Source organism: Aureobasidium melanogenum (genome assembly GCF_000721775.1).
Source record: "Aureobasidium melanogenum CBS 110374 unplaced genomic scaffold scaffold_10, whole genome shotgun sequence".
NCBI classification, from domain to species: Eukaryota; Fungi; Ascomycota; class Dothideomycetes; order Dothideales; family Saccotheciaceae; genus Aureobasidium; species Aureobasidium melanogenum.
Window position 1 is genome coordinate 245,523 of NW_024470062.1, and position 21,253 is coordinate 266,775.

The window sequence follows — 21,253 nt, forward strand, 5'->3', positions numbered from 1 at the left end:
AGTAGCTACTGGTGAAGAAGGCAGACGTGAAATACTCATCACACGATGGAAAGCAATATTGCTCATCATTCTCCATAGCTATGTAGCTCTGTCATTTGGGTATAATGCTGTACAGAAAGCAATATTGTAGCGTAAAGTGAATGTGTCTCAATCATCGCTCAGATCAATACTGTCGATACCCGTGTCGGCATCTGTGGAGACCTTGAGTTGTTTGGCAGGCGGACGTGAGGAGACCACGTCCAATTCGTCATCATCGCTGTCCTCATTGCGCCCTCTCATAAGCTCTTGCTTGATCTTGATTCGCTCCTCTTCACGAGCCTTCGAGAGTCAGTGTGGGCTTCTGTCTTGCTGGGGATATGAACCTACCTCCTGTCGGCGCAAAAGCTCAAGGAGCTCTTCTCTGGTAAGGTCTTCCTTTGGCCGATCCTCGAGTGGAATAGGACTGGGACTTCTCGGAATGAGGTAGAGGGTTTGCAAGTCCTCTGTTGAAATAAGCATTGAACTTGTGTAACATTTTGGTACACTTACTGCGCGAGCGGTATCGAAAGTTGAACATTGCAAGTTGCTCTAGATTTCGGGCCTTGATAGTGTATTGCACGCCAGTTGGGACTGCTTCTCCAAGTCTGTACTTGTTAGCCACGCTGTCCTTTTACGAGAAAGAGAGTGCGTGTAGACTTACTTGGCTTGTTGCGAGATGGCCTGGCCTTTAAGGTGCTTCTCGTGAATGTTTTCGTGCGCGCTAATGTTCGTGGAGGCGGAAGAGGGAAATGGGCTCCCTTCCACACAAGCATAGTGAAGCTTGACAGTGATCATGCCCAGGTCTCTCAGCTCTGGTCTAGGCTTGTTGAATTCTGGATCCTCGGCTGTAGAGTATGTTAGCGGTGTTGTGAAGGGACACACATCGACCATACAGGTTACAAGATCGGCAAATAGGAACTTTCGCTCGATCCAGATTTCGTCTTGTCTGTGGCGAGATGAGTGTGTTACAGAAACGAGGTGGTGTCCTAGAGGGAAGCGATGCACGGTGCTGGCAACCTTTTGACCATCAAGGTAGTAATTGGCGGTGATGGAGTTGCCACGTTCGAGATGTCTAGCTTCCATTCCAGTGAGATCAAGTCGAATGCCAAAATGAGAGCCGGCAACACATTCGACATATTTGGTTATGCTGGTGGCTGATACGGAGTCTTCGTCGTCTTCGTCGAGGTACTCAGGGAGTGGGTTCCCATCGACCACAATGTCCACAACGACGTGCGGAACATCTGGGATGATGGCCATGATGCTGGTGATGGATGTAATGGCCAGAGACACAAAAGTGAATGAGCTTGTGGAAGAGAAGAAGGACGAAGACTCGGCTGACGCGGCGGACTTGAAACACCCTCCAAAGTCATGGAAAGTGGTTGATGAGGAAGTGACGAAGGTCGGCTAGCCGAGAACAAACACCCTGCGCGGCTGCCCGAAAGAAAGTGAAAGGCGCGGGGCCAGTAGAGAAGCTGGTCGGGATGGATAACTGTAAGACTTCAGTGTGTTGATATGATTTGTAAATTTGGTCGAGTTTTTAGGACATTTGTGTTATGCACAGTCCTCTTTGAGAGTGTTCTATCTAAACCCTTGCCTTGCCTTTCGCCGAAAACCACTTCGCAAATAAGAACGCCTCGCAATGCTATCATCATGGCTGCTAGTGAAAAGTAAGGTGGGTGGAAATGCAGCTTGTTGTGTGTGAACAAATGAAATCAAAGAAGCGAAAAAAACAAAAAGAAGGGCAGTCGTATCCCACAGGGTATCTTGAAGATCATAAAACCAGTCTCGCAGCTGTCTTACCAACGTCCGACTCCGACAGAGACATCAGGACCATAGGTACCAGACAGAATTTGTTGTCTGATGGCAGCACGCTCGTCATAGTTGGAGGGAGTAGGGCCACCAGCAGCTGGGCCGTTAAGGTAGGTGACGTTGTCACGCAATTCATTGACAGCATCTTGCAGTCTGCCACCGGAATCTTCGTTGTGCTTGAGAAGCTTCTGGTCCCAACCAGCATATTGCAAGTGGAAACCACCGCCTCTCTTGGCGCTTTCACGAATGGCCAGAGCCCAAGCCTGAGCGAGTTCGTCATATGCTTCGAATTTAGCATGGTTGTGTTGGAAGGTATCCCAGGTGGGGAGGCGATGGATGATCTGAGTAACGGCATCGAGATACTGGAGCGAGAGTGTGGGTTGAGGTTCGTTTGGAGGGAGGAAGTGAGGAGTAAAGTCCTTGAGAGCTTCAATAAGCTGCAGCATGGGTTGACGGACTCGGTTATAGGTGTAGTCTGAGGAAGGGCGGTTGCCGAAGGGGAAAGACTCCTTGAAGGTGGTCTCGTACTTTTGCAAGACGGAAAGAGTCGACTCGATACTAGGGCGGGGAGCCTTGGTGACGACCTCGTGGGCAATTGCGGGATTCTGGTCGCAGATGTTTTGCAGGAGGTTTCTCATTTCATCAGGAGAAAGAGTTTCGAGAAGACGAGGCAAGTCGAGCGGACGACCAGCAGCGACGACGGTACGGCTTCTCTTGGTAGATCTTGAGGCGGGGAAGAGCTGGCGACCGGTGACAGCAGGCGAGTTCGTGGGCGATGCCGACATACGGTCGTCCAGGTCGTCCTCGCTGGCCTTGCGTTTTCGGCTGGACATTCTGTCGCTGCCAAAGCCCTCTATGGGTGGTGTTAGTATGTGGTGAGATGGAAGGCGGTATGACGCACGTACCTGAGCGCGAGGGAGAGGGTCGGGGGTTTCCAAGGAGATGAGGAGCGAACAGTGGGTTCGAGGCGATGACGGAGTTCATTGCGTTCGTAGGAGATGAGTTGGTTGTGTTGAATGTTCACACAAATAGCGCACCACACAAATGCGTTAGATGTGTGAAAGCAAAGTCGGTCGTCGTCTTGAAAGATTCTGGAATGACTTCGACCCCGACGCTCGGATCACAAAGACCGACGACCAAGACCTGATGGTCATGTGTCTCCCATCATCGCCATTTTCACCGCTTTCTCAGACATCCAGGCCAATAACATGTCATGCTTGCGACAGAGTCTTCGTCGTCATTTGATCTACCTATCTACATGCTTGACTCTAAATCAAGCTCTTGGTATGTCTTCTCACTTGAAATCATATGCCTCCGCTCGTTGAACCGACAACAACAAGAACGCCCGCCCCGTGCACGCTTTTTACCGCCAACTCATGCCCAAACGCCTGAAGAAAAGAAATTATCCCTATGCAATCATGTTGCCCTCTTACAAGTACAGCGATTGTGCCGCGACAATATCACGTCTCACCTTGGTGAGCGCCGTCTCGAACTTCTGTTCGAGCTCCTCACTTCCCATAACCTTTGAAGCCTGTGCCATTTGTCGCAAAAGCTCCTCGAGACGTCTGAAGAGACGGATCAGACTGCCTTCGTACACGTCGGTCATTTTGCTGTAAACATTGTTAGCATGAGTAAATCAAGAGCTCTGTCGAAAGGACTTACCAAATCTCGGCAAAGGATGCACCATTGCACCATTTGTAGACAACCTCCATAAGCTGGTATTTGAAGCCTTCAACGTATTCGTCCTCATTGACAGCCAGCTTGCTCTCCTGTGAAATCTTAGCCACAGTGCGTGCCTGGGCTTGAATCTCGCGGAAGGGTTTGGCGAGCTCTTCCTTCAGCGTCGGTGTCTCGTTGCTCTTCTCCTCGAAAATGAAACAACTGAGGGCAGCCGCACATTGTTCGGGCGTGAGCTCGTTGAAGAAGCGGTTGAAGAGCAGCTCACTGAGAACCAATTCATCACCGGTACTAATCTCACAGGCGACGCGAGCCTTGAGCTGCACCACATCTGCTTCGTTGATGAAGCCCAAGCGGCGAAGAACTCTTCGTCTGTGCTTGAGCTCCTCCATTTGCAAAACAGACATGGCATCACTGATTTGCTTTCTGACCTCCTTGATCTTGTTGCCAAGCTGAACCTTGTGCTCGTACTGAGTGTGGAGAGCTGCCAGTCTAGGCGAGTTGTGTAAGGGATTCGAGAGCAATCTTGACTCGAGAATCTCAATTTTCTGTGTGTTTGTCAGTACTGGTAACTTTCAAAGATGTCTTCTGACTTACGCGAAGCAACTTCTTGAAGCCTTCATCTGTGATACCCATGTTCTCAACAGGATCAAGGATGGCAATACCGTCAGGGAATCTTCTCTTCACCTCTTCTAGCCCCTTGCGAACGTTGTTTCTCTGCTCGGGTGATCTCAGGTCTGTAGGCAAAAAGATTCTAAGATGACCAATTGCGTCGACAGTTGAAAGCAAGACCGGTACAACTTCCATCTTGCCCTTCTCGCCAGCCACAGGAGGTCGAACACCAGGAGGAAGCTCGTCGTTGTTCTTGTTAGCAGGTACAGTAACATCGCTAGCAACCTGGAGCAGAACATCCACAACATAAGAGCTGGCGTTAGGAGGGTCTTGCACGGGCTGACCCTTGGGAGGACGGCATTTGGCGAAATTAACGACAGCACCCCAACCAAAGTCGTGGTCGTTGTGCTTGATTCTGACCAGTCTGCCAGACTGAAGGAATTGAAGGCAGTGTTGAGGGTGATTCACAACATCGCGCATATCCTTTGCATAGTTGTTGAGCTGTGTGCGTAGGTCGTAGTAATCCTTGATAGTTGGCTCGTCCTCGATGCTCATGTGGTTTCTCTCCTGCTCCAGCTCGAGCAACTGCTTCTCCAGTCCAGCGACACTGGCGGTGTTCTGGAATTGGTAGAAACATCTCTCAAGCATGAACTCGGGTGAAATGCCCTCGACACGCATCAGGTTGAGAATCATGTTGTAGCCGAGATAGAAGGCCGAGTTGAGCTTGTCCTGCTCACCTCGAACAACTTCCTTCGCGACTGCTGGCTCCATTTTCTCGTCAATCATCATAATAACGATACCACGTTCATCGAGACCTCTTCTTCCAGCACGTCCAGACATTTGAATAAACTCGGAAGGAGTGACCCAGCGCTCGGCGACACCATCGAATTTGCGTACACTGGTAAAAACAACAGTCTTGGCAGGCATGTTGAGACCAATCGAGAATGTTTCGGTAGCAAACAGAACCTTGATCAAACCTTCTTGGAAGAGAATCTCGATAGTTTCCTTCAGAATGGGAAGAAGACCAGAATGATGGATACCGATACCTCTGCGCAAAAGAGGCAACAAGTGTTGAATCTGAGGCAACTCACGGTCCTCGGGGCTGAGCATCTCGATGGCACTCTCGAAGACCTTCTTTACCATCGCCTTTTCGTTGTCGTCGTTGAAAGCCAGTTGACTCATTTGGAGAGCGTAGTTCTCGCAGTCGCGCTTGCTGAAACTGAAAACGATAACGGGGTTGTAGTTCTTCATCATGATCATCTTGACAATCTTGTAGATGTCCGAGGGACCTTCCTTCCTGCCACCCTTGTTCACCTTCTTATCCTTGCCCTTACCTCTTCGCTTCGCCATGGGGTCGGAACCATCGTCTCCAGCCTTGTCTGCGATGGTTGCCATAGCCTTTTGGAAGTTCTCCTCGCGGAAGGTGCCCTTCTCGTCAACAACAAGGTGAATACCTTCGGCGCCAGCGGGGAAGAGATAGTGTTGAAGAGGAGTAGGTCTGAAATCGGTATAAACGACGTGGCAGGGTTGGTTGTGAGTTTTGGTGATCCATTCGGCGAATTGCATTGAGTTAGGGATGGTAGCGGAGAGGAAGACGTAGTGGACCTTGTCGGGCAAGAGGATGATGGTTTCCTCCCAAACGACACCACGAGACTTGTCGCGGAGATAGTGGACTTCGTCGAAAATGACCCAGGCAACTTCTCGCATGATTTCGGAACCTCTGTACAGCATAGAACGCAAAATCTCAGTGGTCATAACGAGACAAGTGGCTGTAGGGTTTATAGTAACATCTCCAGTCATGAGGCCGACATCGCCAAATTCGGCCTGGAACTCTCTGAATTTCTGGTTACTCAAAGCCTTGATGGGACTGGTGTAAATGACTCTCTGGTTCTCGCGCAGACATTGAGCAACTGCATATTCGGCAACGACCGTCTTTCCGGCACTGGTGTGAGCCGAGACCAGAACACTCTCGTTTCTTTCAATACTGGCGATCGAGACTTGCTGGAAAGGATCAAGGGTGAAGGGGTATGATTTGGCGGGACCATTTGGTGGAGGCTTGTGCTGCGAAATGGGAATGTAATCGTAGTCCGGAGGAAGGGCGACTTGATGGCGAACTTGATGCGAAAGAACGACGTTTGCCTCGTCCTTTGAGGCCTGGAGACCGGCAGCAGCAGCGACTTCTCTGGATTGTTCGGTTTCGAAGGAGTCAGTTACGACTGGAGCAGGTTCGTCGCGTTTCTGGCGCTTGGACTCGGAGGTGGTTGCTGGTATGTCGGACTCGGCAGGTACTGGAACACCATGGTCTTCATCGTTCGGGTCGGCGGCGGGAGTGGCAGAGTCCTGGTTTGTAGAAGTGGGTTCGGGAGTCTTGACATGGCCATTGGCAGAGCGTTTCTTTGTGGGTTTGTCGTTCGCAATGTCAGTATTCTTGGATGGCGGAGCGTCGTCGAAGACGTCGAACAAGTCGTCCATGATGGGCTCGCGGACGGAGGCGACGGTAGCGAATCGTTGCTATTGCGACTTGTTGGAAGGAAAAAAAGTCGAGCTTGGGATGCGATAGATGGACTTTGGCGGCAAGAGCTGTACGCCTTGTGATTGGCTGCATGACGCGCCTTCCGCACTTTCGCCGGGCCATGATGGCCGCTGGGCGTCGCTGTCGGGTGAGCAGCGACACATCGAGCAATTGAATCTCTCCAGCATCTCCACTCAATCACACACCCCATCACCGTACGTCTCGCCCTTCACTCGCTTCCGCATCTCTCAATTGACGAGCGTCGTCCAGATGTTGTCCAGATCCGCCATGCGCATGCCCACCGTGGCCAACCAGATCGTCGCCCGTCGTGGTTTCTCCTCGACTCGCATGCAACTTGCCAGTCCCTACCACTACCCCGAGGGTCCTCGCAGCAACTTGCCCTTCAACCCCTTGACCAAGTTCTTCGCCATCAGATACTGGAGCTTCATGGGTGAGTCTCGAATCCACCGAGCCGTAGCCTCGTCCTTGAAGCTAACATCCTTTCAGCCGCTGGTTTCTTCCTTCCCTTCGGTGTTGCCGGTAAATCAATCGCCTCAAATATCCCCTCTTCCATCGTCCGAATACTCACAATTTGAACAGTCTGGCAGACCATGAAGAACCAATAGACGTATCGCGGTGGATGGACTACATACATTGGCCTGACTTTGAAGGCTTCCTCAAAACGCTGGCCCGTCCAATCGGATGTATATAATAGTGACTCTGAATCCCGAACACGTCTTTGAATTCGTTTTTATCTCTCTCAAACCTCTTTTGTGCCTATCCCGAATGCGTGTCGTGACATCCATCTGAGCTTGACGCTCGCAGCAGCTCTCGGCATGAAAAGCGCGCTAGCCCCGGCTCCCAGAATTTTTTGAAGCTGCTGACCATCAATTGTACATTCGATGCTCGTAACATAACACATCAAATCATGCGAAATCTACGGAATTCGAGGCATTCCCTCGTCGAGTTTCCTACTGACTCTCTACCACCAACTGCTACGACATGGGATCCTGCTACTGATGGAATTATTGCCGCTTTTGGTCCTTCGTCTTCTAGCCCCGTCATCGAACTCAGACGCCTAGCCAAGGATTGTTACTCTGCTCACGATGCAAAGCAAATTGCTTCATGGGATGCTCCCAGTCCTTTGCCCGATATTCCTGTGGACCACATCTTGTCGTTACAATACTTTGCTGACACTGCGACTGTTTGCTTGATCTTGGCTGGTGGCGATATTGTCATTGTCAGAGAGGAGCCACTGCCTGGAGAGGACCTCATCGAAATTGTTGGTTCAGTCGATGAAGGCATTGCTGCTGCTGCATGGTCACCCGACGAGGAATTGTTGGCCATAAGCACTCGCGCCAATACTTTGATTCTCATGACCCGCGACTTTGGAAGCATCGCCAACGTCACTCTCTCGCCCGAAGATGTCCAAGTTTCTGCCCACGTCTCCGTTGGATGGGGAAAGCGTGAGACGCAATTCCAAGGAAAGAGAGCCAAAGCGCTCAAGGACCCAACCGTGCCGGAACATGTTGATGAGGGGCAGCTTAGTTCTCTCGATCAAATGCAGACTACCATCAGCTGGCGTGGAGATGGTGCATATCTGGCTGTCAACTCTGTTCAGGACGGAAAGCGACGTATGATCAGAGTTTACTCGCGAGAAGGTGTGCTAGACAGTGTCGGTGAGCCTGTAGATGGACTCGAAGGCGCTTTGAGCTGGAGACCTGCTGGAAACCTCATGGCTGGTATTCAGCGTCGATCTGACCGTGTGGACGTGGTCTTCTTTGAACGTAATGGCTTGCGTCATGGTGAATTTTCGCTTCGCTTATCCGCAGAGGACATGGAGAGCTGGGCTAGTGCTATTTCTCTTGCTTGGAACAGCGACTCTACTGTCTTGGCTGTTTCGTTCAAAGACAGAGTGCAGCTCTGGACTATGGGCAACTACCACTACTATCTCAAGCAGGAGATATTCGCCAATGCCACAGCAGAAGCAGAACTGCTACCGGTTCGTACAGCTTGGCATCCCGAGAAGCCACTCTACCTTTCTACGTCGTCCGGCAGTACGTTGAGCTCCCTCTTGGTTTTTTCGATTACCGTCTACTAACGTAATTATCAGTTTCCCTACAGCTGCTCTCATATGTATTCACAGTACCAAAGAGCTCGACAACACCGCCATACGACCTGGGTCTTACCTCCGTTATCGATGGCCTTAACCTTAAGATCACGCCGCTCAGGGTAGCCAATGTACCACCACCCATGGCTTTTGCGGAGCTAGAGCTTGGTGCAAATGCCATCGATGTTGCTGTTAACCAATCGGCAACCAAGATTGCAGTACTGCATCAACATGCCGTTTCATTTTATGAGCTTAACTACAGTGTCAGGCCGTTCCAGCAACCAAAGCTCTTGCGTGGGGCCTCGATGGCAGGACAGATCCCCCGCCAAGTCGCATTCTCTGGAGACGATTCCATCTCAGTGCTTTGCAGCGAGCCAAACACCCAGGCCGATAACATCATCGAGCTAAAGGTTTCCGACGATGAAGCCTTTGAATCGGCTGAATTGAGTTCCGGTGCTAGCTCTCTGTTTTCGGCTGTAGACTTTTCGAGTACCTGCTACGAGGATGCACATGGTGGCGTGTATGAGCTCGGTACTGCCGCTTCTTCTTCGCTACTCGCCAAACTTCCCGTACACTGTCCTTGGAGCGAGGTCTGGAGGGATGACGAAACAACGATTGTATTTGGCCTCACGGCTGGCGGTACCTTATATGGCTACCGCAGGTCTTCGGGTGATTTGGAGGCACAGGAGTGTCTTCAGATCCGCAACTGCACCTCATTCTTGACTACTCCTGCTCACCTCATCTTCACTACGACTCAACACCTGCTCAAGTTCGTTCATCTCCACCAAGGTGATTTAGAGATTCCTCAGGACGAGCCTGAGAAGGACGAACGTTGCCGTAGCATCGAGAGAGGCGCAAAACTAGTGGCAGTCATGCCTACAACTTTCTCTCTGATTCTTCAGATGCCAAGAGGCAACTTGGAGACAATTTACCCACGTGCTCTGGTTCTTGCTGGCATTCGCAGAAGCATTAGTGCCAAAGACTACAAGACTGCCTTCTTCGCTTGCCGCGGCCAGAGAGTTGATATGAACATTCTCCACGACTATGCACCACAGCAGTTTATGGCCAATGTTCTGTTGTTCTGCAAGCAACTCAAAAAAGCCGAAAACATTGACTTGTTCCTTTCGCAACTACGGTAAGTCATACGCAAGAAAGCTCAGAAAGCTCAGCTGACAAGTTCCAGGGATGATGACGTTGCAGAGACTATGTACAAAGAGACACTGAACGCCCCGAAGCTGGGTCTACACGGCGACAGCCCGAACGAGACTCAAGAGGCCATTGTTGAGTCTCGGGGTTCTAAGATCAACAGAGTCTGCGACGCTTTCTTAGACGTGTTGCAAAACCGAACATCTACCCACTTACAAAACATCATCACGGCACACGTGTGCAAGTCGCCTCCTGATCTTGATGCCGGCTTGTCTCTGATCGCGAAGTTGCAAGAAGAGCAACCCGACTTGGTCGAACGCGCAGTCGAACACATCTGTTTCCTCGCCGATGTCAACCAGCTCTACGATCATGCTCTTGGTCTGTACGATCTTGACGTTGCATTGCTCATCGCTCAGCAGTCACAGAAAGATCCAAGAGAGTATCTTCCTTACGTTCAGGGCCTCGGTAAGATGCAGCCACTTCGTAGACAGTTCACAATCGACCACGACTTGAAGAAGCACAACAAGGCTCTTGGTCATCTGTTCACCATGGATGAATTCGATGAGCTCAAGGCCTATATGGCTAAGCACGAGCTCTACAGTGATGCTATGCATCTCTACAGATACCAGGCTCCGCGATTGAACGAGATCATGAGACTGAATGCCGACTACCTGAACAGTCGCAACCGCTACAAGGAGGCAGGTATCGCCTACGAATACCTCAGTGAGTACACCTTGGCGTTCGAGGCCTACCGATCTGCAAATGAGTGGCGCGAATGTCTTTCCTCGGCCACTCTTGTACCTCTGCCTGAAGACGAGCTTATGGCTGTGGGTGAAGCTTTTGCCGAAGCACTCACAGAGTCAAAGGAGCATTACGACGCAGCAACTGTTCACCTTGACTATCTCAATGACATCGAGGGTGCCATCAAATCCTTGTGCAAGGGATACTACTACGCGGAAGCTATTCGAGTTGTTGGCCTGAAACGACGAGCAGAGCTCATTGCAGAGGTTGTTGATCCAGGTTTAGTAGAAGGGTCTGCAACCATGACAGAGCTTCTCGCAGAGATGAAGGGCCAACTCAATGCTCAGGTACCGCGACTGAGAGAGCTAAGGCAAAAGAAGAAAGAAGACCCGCTCGCCTTCTTTGGAGGCGTTCCTGCAGATGGGCCAGATATTCCTGACAACATCTCGCTCGCACCGACCGAAGCTACGACTTCGGCTGGTACCTTCATGACCCGCTACACAAACCGCAGTACTGGCACTCTGGCCTCCAACGCAACCCGCAAGACATCAAAGAACCGCCGACGTGAAGAGCGTAAGCGAGCTAGAGGCAAGAAGGGTAGCGTGTACGAGGAAGAGTATATTGTCAACTCGATTGGACGTCTCATTGAACGCTCAAACAGCGTTAGTGAGGAAGTTACCCGTCTTGTCGAAGGACTAATGAGGAGAGCGATGAGAGAGCGTGCTGTCGCTGTGGAAAATGCCATGGCTGAAGTTGTCGAGTTATGCAAGGCTTGCATTCCTGAAGTGTTCCAGGTCAAGCCGACGCAACCTGTCAATGTCGAGTCCGGCGAGATCAATGGGGATGATGAGGCTGGGAGGCCCACAGTTGGTGGCCAAGCTGTGTTCTTCGATGCCATGGAGGCGAATCAGACCAAGCGAGATCCACCAGTAGTCAAGGCTTTCTCTAGACTTTCGTTACTTGGTTAGATAGAGTTTATAGTCCGCGAGCCACGCAAATCATGATGATTTTCAACGATGTCCAAAAGATATTGCTAGGACAGATGAGTTTCTCAACCATGTGGACTTAAGTGACCCTGTCCATCGGGAAGCTACGGCCGACAGCCGACGTGGAGGCTTCGATCATGCACACCTTCTGCCTCTGTCTTCTAGAACATCCATCTGCATATCACATCTGCAACCATCACAATATCATCACAACATTGCCCAAACAGCAAAGTAAAACTCGAATAATACAGCAGCCTGCGATACGGACACTAGTGGTCAGCAAAGCTCTCAACATCCACGCGCACTTTGCGCGTCCATCGCGGAAGTCCCCACCACATTTGTCGTCTCGCGGACAAAATAAGCCACCAGCATGAGTGTCATTCTATGTACAGGTATTGTTTGCTTATAATTTGATTGCAATGTGCATACAGCTGACCACTTATAGCTGGCTATGACCATACCATCAGGTAAGTGGGTGCATACGCCTCGCAAGATCTTGCATCTCTTTGTCACATGGCGCATCGGCAGCCTCCTGTCAAGCTCAAAAGGAGCGTGATCTGTCTTGAATTGCGCCACAAATGTGCCAGGACTGACACAAATTCGTCACCAGATTTTGGGAGGCACTCTCAGGCATATGCAGCCGGACAATTCCTCATCCAGATTCACAGGTCAACCGCTTGTGCATTTCCCCAGACAAACGCTTTCTTGCTGCTGCCGGACATCATACTGTGAAGCTCTACGACATCAAGTCGACGAATCCTGCTGCCGTCTTGACTTTTGAGGGACACACCAACAATATTACTGGACTTGCTTTTCACTGCGAGGGTAAATGGATGGTGACAAGTTCTGAGGATGGCACAGTCAAGATTTGGGACACACGAACCGGCCACGTTCAGCGAAACTACAGCCACGGTGTTCCTGTCAACGATGTAGTGATTCATCCGAACCAGGGCGAGCTCATCAGTTGCGACAGGGGTGGTAACGTACGAATCTGGGATCTTGCGGAGAACAAATGCTCACACCAATTGATTCCGGAAGAGGACAAGTCTGTCGCTTCGGTGACTGTCGCATCTGATGGCTCTCTTCTCTGCGCCGCTGTCAGCAACAGCCAAATCGGCTCTGTCTATGTTTGGCGTATCATCACAGCCAAGGATGTGACGACGCTTGTGCCAGTCACAAAATTCAACGCTCACAACACATACATCACACGTGTTCTGCTATCTCCGGACGTTCGCCATCTGGCCACTTGCTCTGCGGACCATACAGCACGTATCTGGTCAGTCGACCTATCAAATCACAACGCCATCGCCGCTGGACCAGGAGACAAGGACAATAGTGCATTTGAGCTCGAGCAAGAACTCGACGGCCATCAACGTTGGGTTTGGGATTGCGCTTTCAGTGCAGACAGTGCCTACTTGGTGACAGCTTGTAGTGATCACTATGCACGATTGTGGGAGTTGAGCTCTAAGCAAGTCATCAGGCAATATAATGGACATCATCGTGGAGCGGTCTGTGTGGCACTGAATGATTACTCGGAGACCAGATAGGATCTGGACTTTAGAGTTAGGCAGGAACAGAGGTTGAACGCGGAGCAGAGAGCACGAAGAGTCCATTGAGCAACAAAAGACTTGATGATGGTGAGGCGTCTGATGCAGGTGATGTATCATGCACCTCTCATTGGGATTTTCTTCTAGCCACATAAAAACGATTGGCGTTGGCATGGAGTTCGGGACGTGTCGTTCGGGTGATTATGAATCTGGTCTTGCTTTCTCGCACGTCGCTTATCTGATGCATGCACTTGCCTTCTATCACTTCTACCTGCACTGCATCCAGCTTAAACATCCTCAATAATCCAAGAGGCGTTTCCAAAGTACAACGAGCCATAGTTAGAAAGCCTAGACCTTTATCGAACAATAGAGCAAACAAAGGAACGTTTGTCTTTGTATCCGATATCTTTTACGGCCAGCCCCCACTTCCGAACTCGGGTGCGACCAAAGCCTTATCTTTCCGCACTTCCCGAAGATTGCCGAAAGTCAACGATAAGAGAATCCGAAATGGATGAAAGCGTTATCGCCGAGAAGAGGAACAACCTTGATAAACGCCAAACCCCGGGGGAGTATTTGCAATTGCAGAAGAGCAGTCCAAGAACAATTAGAGAAGGTATAGCCAGATCATGTGTAGGATTGGAAACAATCAAAGACCAATTGTTATCTTAAGAAGTTCCTGAGTCATGAATAAAGGAAGAAGGACGGAAGGTCTGGAACCTTGTCCGAGGACGAAAATGTTCAAGGGTCCAAAAGAAGGGTCTTTGTGGCTTCTCTCCTTTGTTTCAGAAGCGGTAACCAGGCACATGCTCCATACAATCCGTCAGTAGGCTTTCGGCAGACCGGAAACAATGGACCGATGGCTCAGAGATAACCTTGATGGAGTGAGTCAGACTGCTGAGTAGAAGGACAGAGGGTATGTGAGTACCTAGGTAGTGACTGAAGAGTCTAATCTCCCTCCGTTGGTATATCTCGGGGTTGTGTCTTCCTTTCTTCTGTTTCTTTCTTACCCTATGTTGTGTACTTGATGATCTCTTTGTGCATATAGAGTCCTTTGTTCCTTCCTATCTGCTAGTAGTGGTCAGAGTAAGTAAACCATCTCTCTATCCGCGATGCCATCTCTGACTTTTGATTAGTTCTCTACCATACCCACTATTTATTCCGTCTCAAACCACCACTCTCTAAACACCACAACCCACACTCTTTACATCTCAAATCCACACTAAAATAACAAAGATGTGCACATACACGTATTCATGGTATCGATGCAACCACTCATATTTAATCTGGCCGAGTACGGTTGAGATCTGCACAAACCGCTTCTTGTCTGGTTACTCGTGTGATATCTGGTCGATAGGTAAGATACACTGACTATTAGACATATAACAGGTCACTGACATTGATTGCTCAGACATGTGCAAACATCACATCGCCATCTGTAAAGGCTTTTGTAACTACTACTGCCCCGACTGCTCTGAAGACTATACCCTCGAATGGCAACTAGAAGAATAGAAGGAGGCTGGGAATTTGCATTCTTGTTGGCGTTGCTGAGGATTTGGACTGAGCAACTTTCGGGAGATACCAGGGCAAGCATTTGGGAAAGGAGTTGGTGAATCGCAATCTCTGGCGTGATTTGCATACTATTGATTTATTCTAGACGTCTCTACACAGACGTAACTATTCTGTCACTCTGTCTTGTGCACCAGAGTCGATGGCATCGTGCTCGACACTCTCTCTTATCCTCATTGCTCTTCTGCGTGCATCAATGTACATCATAAACTCGGTATACGACTTCGGCAAGACCTTGATGTCGCGTTCGACCGTGAAGGTGTAATTGAACTGACCCGTAGGTTTGGCAGTACCATGCTCGACGTCGCGAACCTTTGTGTCGACTCTGACTTGGATTCTCGTGTATTTCTGGTTCTTCTCTCCTGAGGTTGGTTCATCGGCTTGGCCTGAGACGACTGGAGGATCCGTGTAAACGACAGTAGCTGTCTGATAAAGAACACTGCCGACAGGGACGGGGTTTTGGAAGGTTGAAGGATCGAGCGAAACGAAGGTAGGACGGCAGTGGGCGAAACTGGCGGCGGCGCAGAAGGCGAGCTCGAAAGTTTGTTTGAGGAGGAAACCACCAAAGATCATGAAGTGGTGTCTGTTTCGGTATTGTGGTTGCATGATGGCGGCAGTGGATAGACGAGTCTGCTCCATCTCGAAGACGTTGTCGGGCTTGCGCACAGGATCGGAGGGGTCATGGTATTGCAGTTGCTTCTGCCACATGGCGTGAATGAGGTCTGACTCTTCGTCGTTTGGAGTCTGCTTGGTCAGGGAGCGCTTCTTGAGGTCTTTGCGATGGGCGCTGTTCTTTTCGCCTTGAGCGAAAATGGCCTTCTCTTCTTCGGTCTCGGGGGCGATGGCGGGAATGTTGACAGGCTTTTTGGTGCCGGGGTCAAGCGAGACCATGGTGAATTGACATGTCAACAAGACATCCTCTGGTTTGACGCTTTCGCCCTCTTTTGGTGCTTTGGCAACTTGTAGTGAGATTTCCATGCTTGAGCGACCAGTTGCATAGGTAACGCGTCCACTGTACTCGAGGTCGGAGATCTCTGTCAGGGGGTGTTTGATGTCGATACGATCGCATGCGGCTGTGACTGTCGTGACTCCATCGCCGGTGTGCTTGTATGCAATGACACCACCTGTTGGTGTGTCAGTCGAAGCTCGGGGCACTTGGATGCATGAAAGGGGGCATACTCAATGCATCAAGATCCATGAACAATGTACCCAGGCGGATGTGGCCGCTGGAGTTGGCGTAGGTATCTAGTAGCCATGGTTCGCGGGCTAGAGGTAGGACAACGCTGTGGTAGCTGTCATTCATGCGTTTCGGAGTGAGGTCGCGATCATTGGGCGTCTCTGGCTTGCCAGAAGGTTTTGACGGGTCATGGCCTCCGCGCTCCTTTGCTCGCAGGGCCTCAATCCAAGGAGTTTGAATTCTGTTTTCGGTCAAGGCGCGAAAGACACCATCGGTCTGTGGGCGCAGGGTTGTTGAGAAGGGTCGTCTAGTCTGCTGTTGCAGGCGACGAAGCCAGCAAGCACTCAGTCGTTTGGCCATTGTGATGAATCAAATAGAGAAAGTACAATGCAGCTCCTCAACAGCGTCATGTTGATTATATGTACAAGGTAGGAGCGGAACTCCGCCGAGGGTAGCTTCGTAGCTTCCTAGAACTCGCTCCGATATTCCCCGCTGACATCACAACTCTCTACCAATTTAGTCCGACTTTAACCACCGGCAACCTCCTTCTGCCGGCCACCTCCTTCTGGTGCCGTCTACGTTTTGAATTATCTCTTCAGGAGACGAAAAATGACTCACGATGTCCACTCATCTCGATCTGGGTTCCCTACGGTTGTCTTGTCCCTCGACTGGCCTCGACCTCGCCCTGACTAGCAAGACCTCAATCTCAACCTTGTCCCAGTCTTGCTCCAACAACACTCCGTCAATCACCGACATTGAGTCTGGACGTATATGGCTCTCACCCGCGACCAATGTACAAAGTCATGTCCACGTCACTTGGCCATCCAACATGTCTGCCCAACAATTTATCCTTTTGAACCAATATCTTGTCACTGCGATCCGACATGCAGCAGTCAGTCTTTATACTTCTCACTCCAACAGTATACAAATGATAAACCTACCGGCCCTGGTTACTGACATGCTGCTAGCTATGGACCCAATTGAACCTTCAGCCGTCACTTACTATCAAGCCTGCACAGTCTCCAAACACTTGTCTTCTAGTTGTATCCTTGATTGCTGTACCGTCGTCTGTCACCAACAAGAAAACATCGACTCATCGTCTGGGCAAAGACGTGCCATTTAGTCATCTGAAGCCTCCAGAGGGCTTGCCTCATTGGACTTTCGATGAGATACACTTAGCACTTCACATCACTTCCCCTCTGCCAAGTTCTACACCAAACGACGATTCCATGCTCTTTGAGGATTCAACATTACTCGAACATCAAGCAGACTCTAGCTCACCTTCAACATCCGAGCTCGTTGGTGTAGATCATTTCATTGATCTGATCGATGCAGCACTTCGGCTTGCATTGACAGATCTCTCCACAAAGGCTCTCACAGGTAAAAAGATCACAGAGAAATCATCCTTCAAGCATCTCGATGATATTTGTCCTGCCATGTGGAGCCCCGGTCATCTCGAGGTACTCTCTTTACGATCACCACTGCTCGTGTTGACACTGACCATGCAATCTATAGGCTCTTGCTTCGAGGGCAGTTTTTCTACCCACCATCAGCCACGCAATGTCCAATTCAATCTCACAACGAGCGCTTTCGATTGCACTCAAAGAGAAGCTCAGAGAGATTGCCCAACAAGAATGTATCACTTCATCTATCAGTCAACACAACGAGCCACAAGCTATACAGAAAGCGGTCAATATCAGACTCTGGCGTCTCATCCAACGCCGTCTTCGTGATCCCTCTGCTGGGAAAAGACTCAAGTCCCTACAAATCGCTGATACAGCGTTGTCAATGCGCGAGTCGGTTGGAGACGGTGATGTTCTATTGAACTTCGAACAGGAAGACGAACTTCATCCTCACTGTCAGTCTGGGAATCTCTCAGAGCTGGATCTCGAAGAAAATGAAGAAGACTTGCTCGATGTCGAGTATGAGAGCGAATGGGAAGATCTCTTCACAGACGTGAAGCGAGATAACTCTCCGATTGATGATGATATGCTTGATATGCTCGAGTCCACGCACGATGGGCAGCGCGATGAGTATGATCAGATCACCGCTGCCTGTCTCGAGGATGAAGGGTATTCAGATTTCGAAGACATGCTTGAGCTATAGAGGTCAAAATGATGTACTTACAACATGAATAATCACGTCGTATTTTAATTCTCAGCAAAGCGCTTAGCTTTGCTAGTAACCACGTCGTGTTCTCATTCGCAGCAAAGGCTCATATGTATATAGTGTTAGGATACCATAAGCATGATAACAGCCACATGAACCAGCCAGTCGCATCAAAAGGGCCTCGAGCCCGAATCGCATCTACCTTGCATTCGGTCCAATCTTGTAAATATGTTTCGCTCTTCCGATCCTGCCTGACTTGTTCTATCCACACCAATCGTTAGCACTCAATTCTCGAAAGCCACATTTGCCATGTGCAAAAATAACTTACCGGAGCATAATCACGGAACGCCAGTTGCTGCTCGTAAATCTGCGGCACAACCTGCTGAGGGAGCCCCAACAACTCCTCGACTGTATTGTAGTATCCCTCTTGCTCGTTCAATCTCTTCTCCTCTGCAATCTCCTCCTCCGTGTATCCTTTGTAGTAGTCGACATGGTCAATTCTCTGCTTGCCAAGCTTCATCTCGTTCAACTTGGTCAAAGCATCGTTACCAGCAACACGAGACAGAGCGACTTTACCGAATATCTGCTTGCGTGTTGGTCTAGCGCGGATCTCTTCCATCTTTGCTTCGTGGTCGAAGGTCAAAGGATCGGGGTTCAGGTTTGGTGGGGTTTGAAGGTGTTCCCAAAAGTTATCCTTCTGTTTTAGAGCTTCCTCATTCCATTTCTTTTCTGTGGGATACATGTAACAGTCGAGTAGTCTAAGTCTCCACCTTTCCACTCTCGCCTGGGTCCAGGGACGTTTGTCGGTCTTGTCGGTCTTCGACTTTGACTTTGATGATTCGGTTGTTTCTCCTTGGGTTGTAGTTGGTTGTACTGATGGCAACGGAGGCTGCGGAATATGTGCTGCTTGCAGCTCTGATAGATTTTCACTCTGCGTGGAAGATTCTGCGGTTTCATGTACAACTTTAGGAGCGATTATTATCGGTGCTTGTGGTTCGAGACTGATCTGTGTGATCGTCCCAAGTGCGAAAGACGAAGTTGCTGGTGAGTCGGTCTGTACAGCTGAATTCGTGTAGGCCTTCAGCAGAGACTTCTTGACGAGTTGCTCTTCTGCAGCATGCGAAGACTCTTGCTGGATATGTTCTTCATGTTGCTGCGATGGTGGCTTGTCGTGTGGTTGTTCTTGATTCAAAAGCTCCTCGAGATCTGGTGTTGGTCTCGTCTCGCCGTCGTTCGTCATCGGATCTGGAGCCTGAGCAGGCTGTTCAATGACAGAATTGGTGGAGTTGGGCTCGAGAGACTCTTTCGGGGTATCAATGTCCATCGGTATAACCTGATCGTTTGTCGTCGGGGCTGACTCCTTCAAAACATGATCCTCGAAGGTTGGCTGCTGAATATCCCCTGTAGATACTGGTGCTGGTTGTCTCGTCTCGACGCTCTGAATCGGACTGCGAGTATCGGACATATTTGCCTCGACAGGTTTCTCCTTGATACGAAAGTCGTCCTCAGTACCTTGTCTGATTGGTGCAACGGTCGACTCTAGGGGCTGGGGAGACACTATAGTTGATGATCTTTGCAGTTCAGGAGGAGATTTCAGGGTGATAGTTTCTGCATCAGTCGATGTGGTTGCCTTGGCGGGTGATCCGAGAAGGTTGCTGACATGTCTTCTCGCGGCCTCCCATTTTTCTGTACCAGGAAGACTTTCGATCGTTTCCTTGGAGGCATTCTCAACAATACGGTCTGTGAAAGGTGTGAGAGACTTTCGTAGAGAAGTAACGCTTGCCGTTTTACTCCAAGTCGGCTCCCCAGAACCAGCGAAGGTCGACCGTTCTTTGTTCTCTACGACCTCTTCAGGAGTGTCGCGCAAGAGACTGATAATGCTCCCTGCAACGCTTGGCTTTTGAGTATTTCGCAAATGTTCTAGTGGAGGTAGTGGCTCATCTTCTTCCATGGTGAGATCAACAATATCAATGGATTCCTCGATCGTAGAAGGCAATGCTGAGTCGTTTTCGCTCCCAGCCCTAATGAGATGGTTTATGCTGCGTTGGCTTAGTGGTTTCCATGAAGGTTTGGAGTCGTTAATTTCGAGATCATGGTCTGTTCCAAGGGGCGCAACAACATCACCCCCTTGCTTGCTCTGAGCGTCATTCGCGTACAGTGGTTTTGGAAGCGGGTCAGTTTTCGATGCGGCGGACAACAAACCATTTTGTAGACTGTATTTTGTGCTTGCGCCATCACGAAACATCCATGGTCCTTCCAAATTACCATCTCGACGCACGAAATCCTCGACCACTGTCAAAGTAACCCAAACCCCATCTCTCCAAGTTACGTCCTCGAGACTGTAACCAGGAACATTGTCGATGATCCATGTGTATATTTGCTCGGTGTTCAAGCAGTTGTCTCGAGCTGAATGCAGCGCCATGCCAATGAGCTGACTATATTTTCGCGTACTCGATATGTTCTTGCTCTGCGTTCCTAATTCTGTTTCAGGCTGAGTAACAAAGCTCGGTGACCATGGTCGCTTTCTTCCTGGTTTCGGGGTCGGTCTTGCAGATTGGTTGGTCCGCTGTTCTTCCAGGTCCAAAAGCGAAGATGAAAATCGAGGACGCTGGGTAAATCGAGATTGAGTGGGTGTTTTGGAGTTTGTCTGCTCAACATCTTCTGTCAAGAAAGGCGCAAACCGTGGACGCTGTGTGAAAGGCATCGGCCTGAGGGTGGGACCATCTTGAGTGGCACCGGGGCTGTCCTGCGGTGATTCGGGAATCTCTTTACGACCCGCATTCAAGCGAGAGGCTGTTTCACCACTAGGAGGAGCAGTGGCTGCAGGGCTGTCAATTTTACGCCTTTTCGTGGGCGGCTGCATGCTCCTGTTGGAGTCTGGGTCACAGAGATAGCACTTCCAATGGAGTGGACAGGGTCGGGGAACAGTGCCTCTGTGACAACCTCTGTGATACTTCCGCTTGCACTTGCAGCAAGTGACGAGAGACCAGGACTCGTAATTAGAGACTTTTGTACAGATGAAGCATGCGTCCTTCTGGCTGCGTGAGCTCGTCGACGATCGTTCAGAGGGAGTTTGTCCGCGGTTTGGAGAAGCTTTGTTCTTCCCGACATCTGAGAATTTGGAAGGAGGGGGTTGCATCTCGGCAGACCCGACGGATGGTGGAGCTTGTTGCATAGCTTTTTGAGGGGTGGCCTGGTTCACCCGCTGACGGAATCAGTAAAGTGAAGGGAAACTGGAGAGTG

At 50.1% G+C, this 21,253-nt stretch overlaps 10 protein-coding genes across 10 annotated transcripts; 5 read left to right on the forward strand and 5 right to left on the reverse strand.

The window, feature by feature from the left end:
* Window positions 1–147: 147 nt before the first annotated feature.
* On the reverse strand, window positions 148–1,275 carry M437DRAFT_48806 (uncharacterized protein; the record flags this gene model as incomplete). Its single annotated transcript, XM_041021724.1, has 5 exons — window positions 148–318; window positions 367–482; window positions 529–623; window positions 680–863; window positions 912–1,275. 5 exons carry the CDS (start codon window positions 1,273–1,275, stop codon window positions 148–150), a joined length of 930 nt encoding a protein of 309 aa, XP_040879768.1.
* A 539-nt stretch (window positions 1,276–1,814) lies between these two features.
* Window positions 1,815–2,811, reverse strand: M437DRAFT_75282 (Cut8-domain-containing protein; the record flags this gene model as incomplete). Its single annotated transcript, XM_041026394.1, has 2 exons — window positions 1,815–2,680; window positions 2,733–2,811. 2 exons carry the CDS (start codon window positions 2,809–2,811, stop codon window positions 1,815–1,817), a joined length of 945 nt encoding a protein of 314 aa, XP_040879769.1.
* A 445-nt stretch (window positions 2,812–3,256) lies between these two features.
* M437DRAFT_48247 (antiviral helicase) lies at window positions 3,257–6,588 on the reverse strand (the record flags this gene model as incomplete). The annotated part of the gene is made up of 3 exons (XM_041021623.1): window positions 3,257–3,437; window positions 3,490–4,052; window positions 4,102–6,588. 3 exons carry the CDS (start codon window positions 6,586–6,588, stop codon window positions 3,257–3,259), a joined length of 3,231 nt encoding a protein of 1,076 aa, XP_040879770.1.
* Window positions 6,589–6,916: 328 nt separating this feature from the next.
* Window positions 6,917–7,254, forward strand: M437DRAFT_84447 (uncharacterized protein; the record flags this gene model as incomplete). The annotated part of the gene is made up of 3 exons (XM_041028105.1): window positions 6,917–7,079; window positions 7,136–7,168; window positions 7,229–7,254. The coding sequence occupies 3 exons, from the start codon at window positions 6,917–6,919 to the stop codon at window positions 7,252–7,254; spliced, it is 222 nt and encodes a 73-aa protein (XP_040879771.1).
* A 302-nt stretch (window positions 7,255–7,556) lies between these two features.
* On the forward strand, window positions 7,557–11,593 carry M437DRAFT_48959 (IkappaB kinase complex, IKAP component; the record flags this gene model as incomplete). Its single annotated transcript, XM_041021754.1, has 4 exons — window positions 7,557–8,543; window positions 8,655–8,685; window positions 8,742–9,873; window positions 9,922–11,593. 4 exons carry the CDS (start codon window positions 7,557–7,559, stop codon window positions 11,591–11,593), a joined length of 3,822 nt encoding a protein of 1,273 aa, XP_040879772.1.
* A 388-nt stretch (window positions 11,594–11,981) lies between these two features.
* Window positions 11,982–13,158, forward strand: M437DRAFT_48291 (WD40 repeat-like protein; the record flags this gene model as incomplete). Its single annotated transcript, XM_041021632.1, has 3 exons — window positions 11,982–12,003; window positions 12,057–12,078; window positions 12,222–13,158. The coding sequence occupies 3 exons, from the start codon at window positions 11,982–11,984 to the stop codon at window positions 13,156–13,158; spliced, it is 981 nt and encodes a 326-aa protein (XP_040879773.1).
* Window positions 13,159–14,391: 1,233 nt separating this feature from the next.
* On the forward strand, window positions 14,392–14,667 carry M437DRAFT_75286 (uncharacterized protein; the record flags this gene model as incomplete). The annotated part of the gene is made up of 2 exons (XM_041026395.1): window positions 14,392–14,512; window positions 14,567–14,667. The coding sequence occupies 2 exons, from the start codon at window positions 14,392–14,394 to the stop codon at window positions 14,665–14,667; spliced, it is 222 nt and encodes a 73-aa protein (XP_040879774.1).
* Window positions 14,668–14,832: 165 nt separating this feature from the next.
* M437DRAFT_75287 (Thioesterase/thiol ester dehydrase-isomerase) lies at window positions 14,833–16,261 on the reverse strand (the record flags this gene model as incomplete). Its single annotated transcript, XM_041026396.1, has 2 exons — window positions 14,833–15,848; window positions 15,904–16,261. 2 exons carry the CDS (start codon window positions 16,259–16,261, stop codon window positions 14,833–14,835), a joined length of 1,374 nt encoding a protein of 457 aa, XP_040879775.1.
* Window positions 16,262–16,730: 469 nt separating this feature from the next.
* Window positions 16,731–18,007, forward strand: M437DRAFT_66003 (uncharacterized protein; the record flags this gene model as incomplete). The annotated part of the gene is made up of 3 exons (XM_041024671.1): window positions 16,731–16,793; window positions 16,870–17,361; window positions 17,417–18,007. 3 exons carry the CDS (start codon window positions 16,731–16,733, stop codon window positions 18,005–18,007), a joined length of 1,146 nt encoding a protein of 381 aa, XP_040879776.1.
* Window positions 18,008–18,208: 201 nt separating this feature from the next.
* On the reverse strand, window positions 18,209–21,185 carry M437DRAFT_66004 (uncharacterized protein; the record flags this gene model as incomplete). Its single annotated transcript, XM_041024672.1, has 2 exons — window positions 18,209–18,271; window positions 18,339–21,185. 2 exons carry the CDS (start codon window positions 21,183–21,185, stop codon window positions 18,209–18,211), a joined length of 2,910 nt encoding a protein of 969 aa, XP_040879777.1.
* Between the last annotated feature and the right edge of the window lie 68 nt (window positions 21,186–21,253).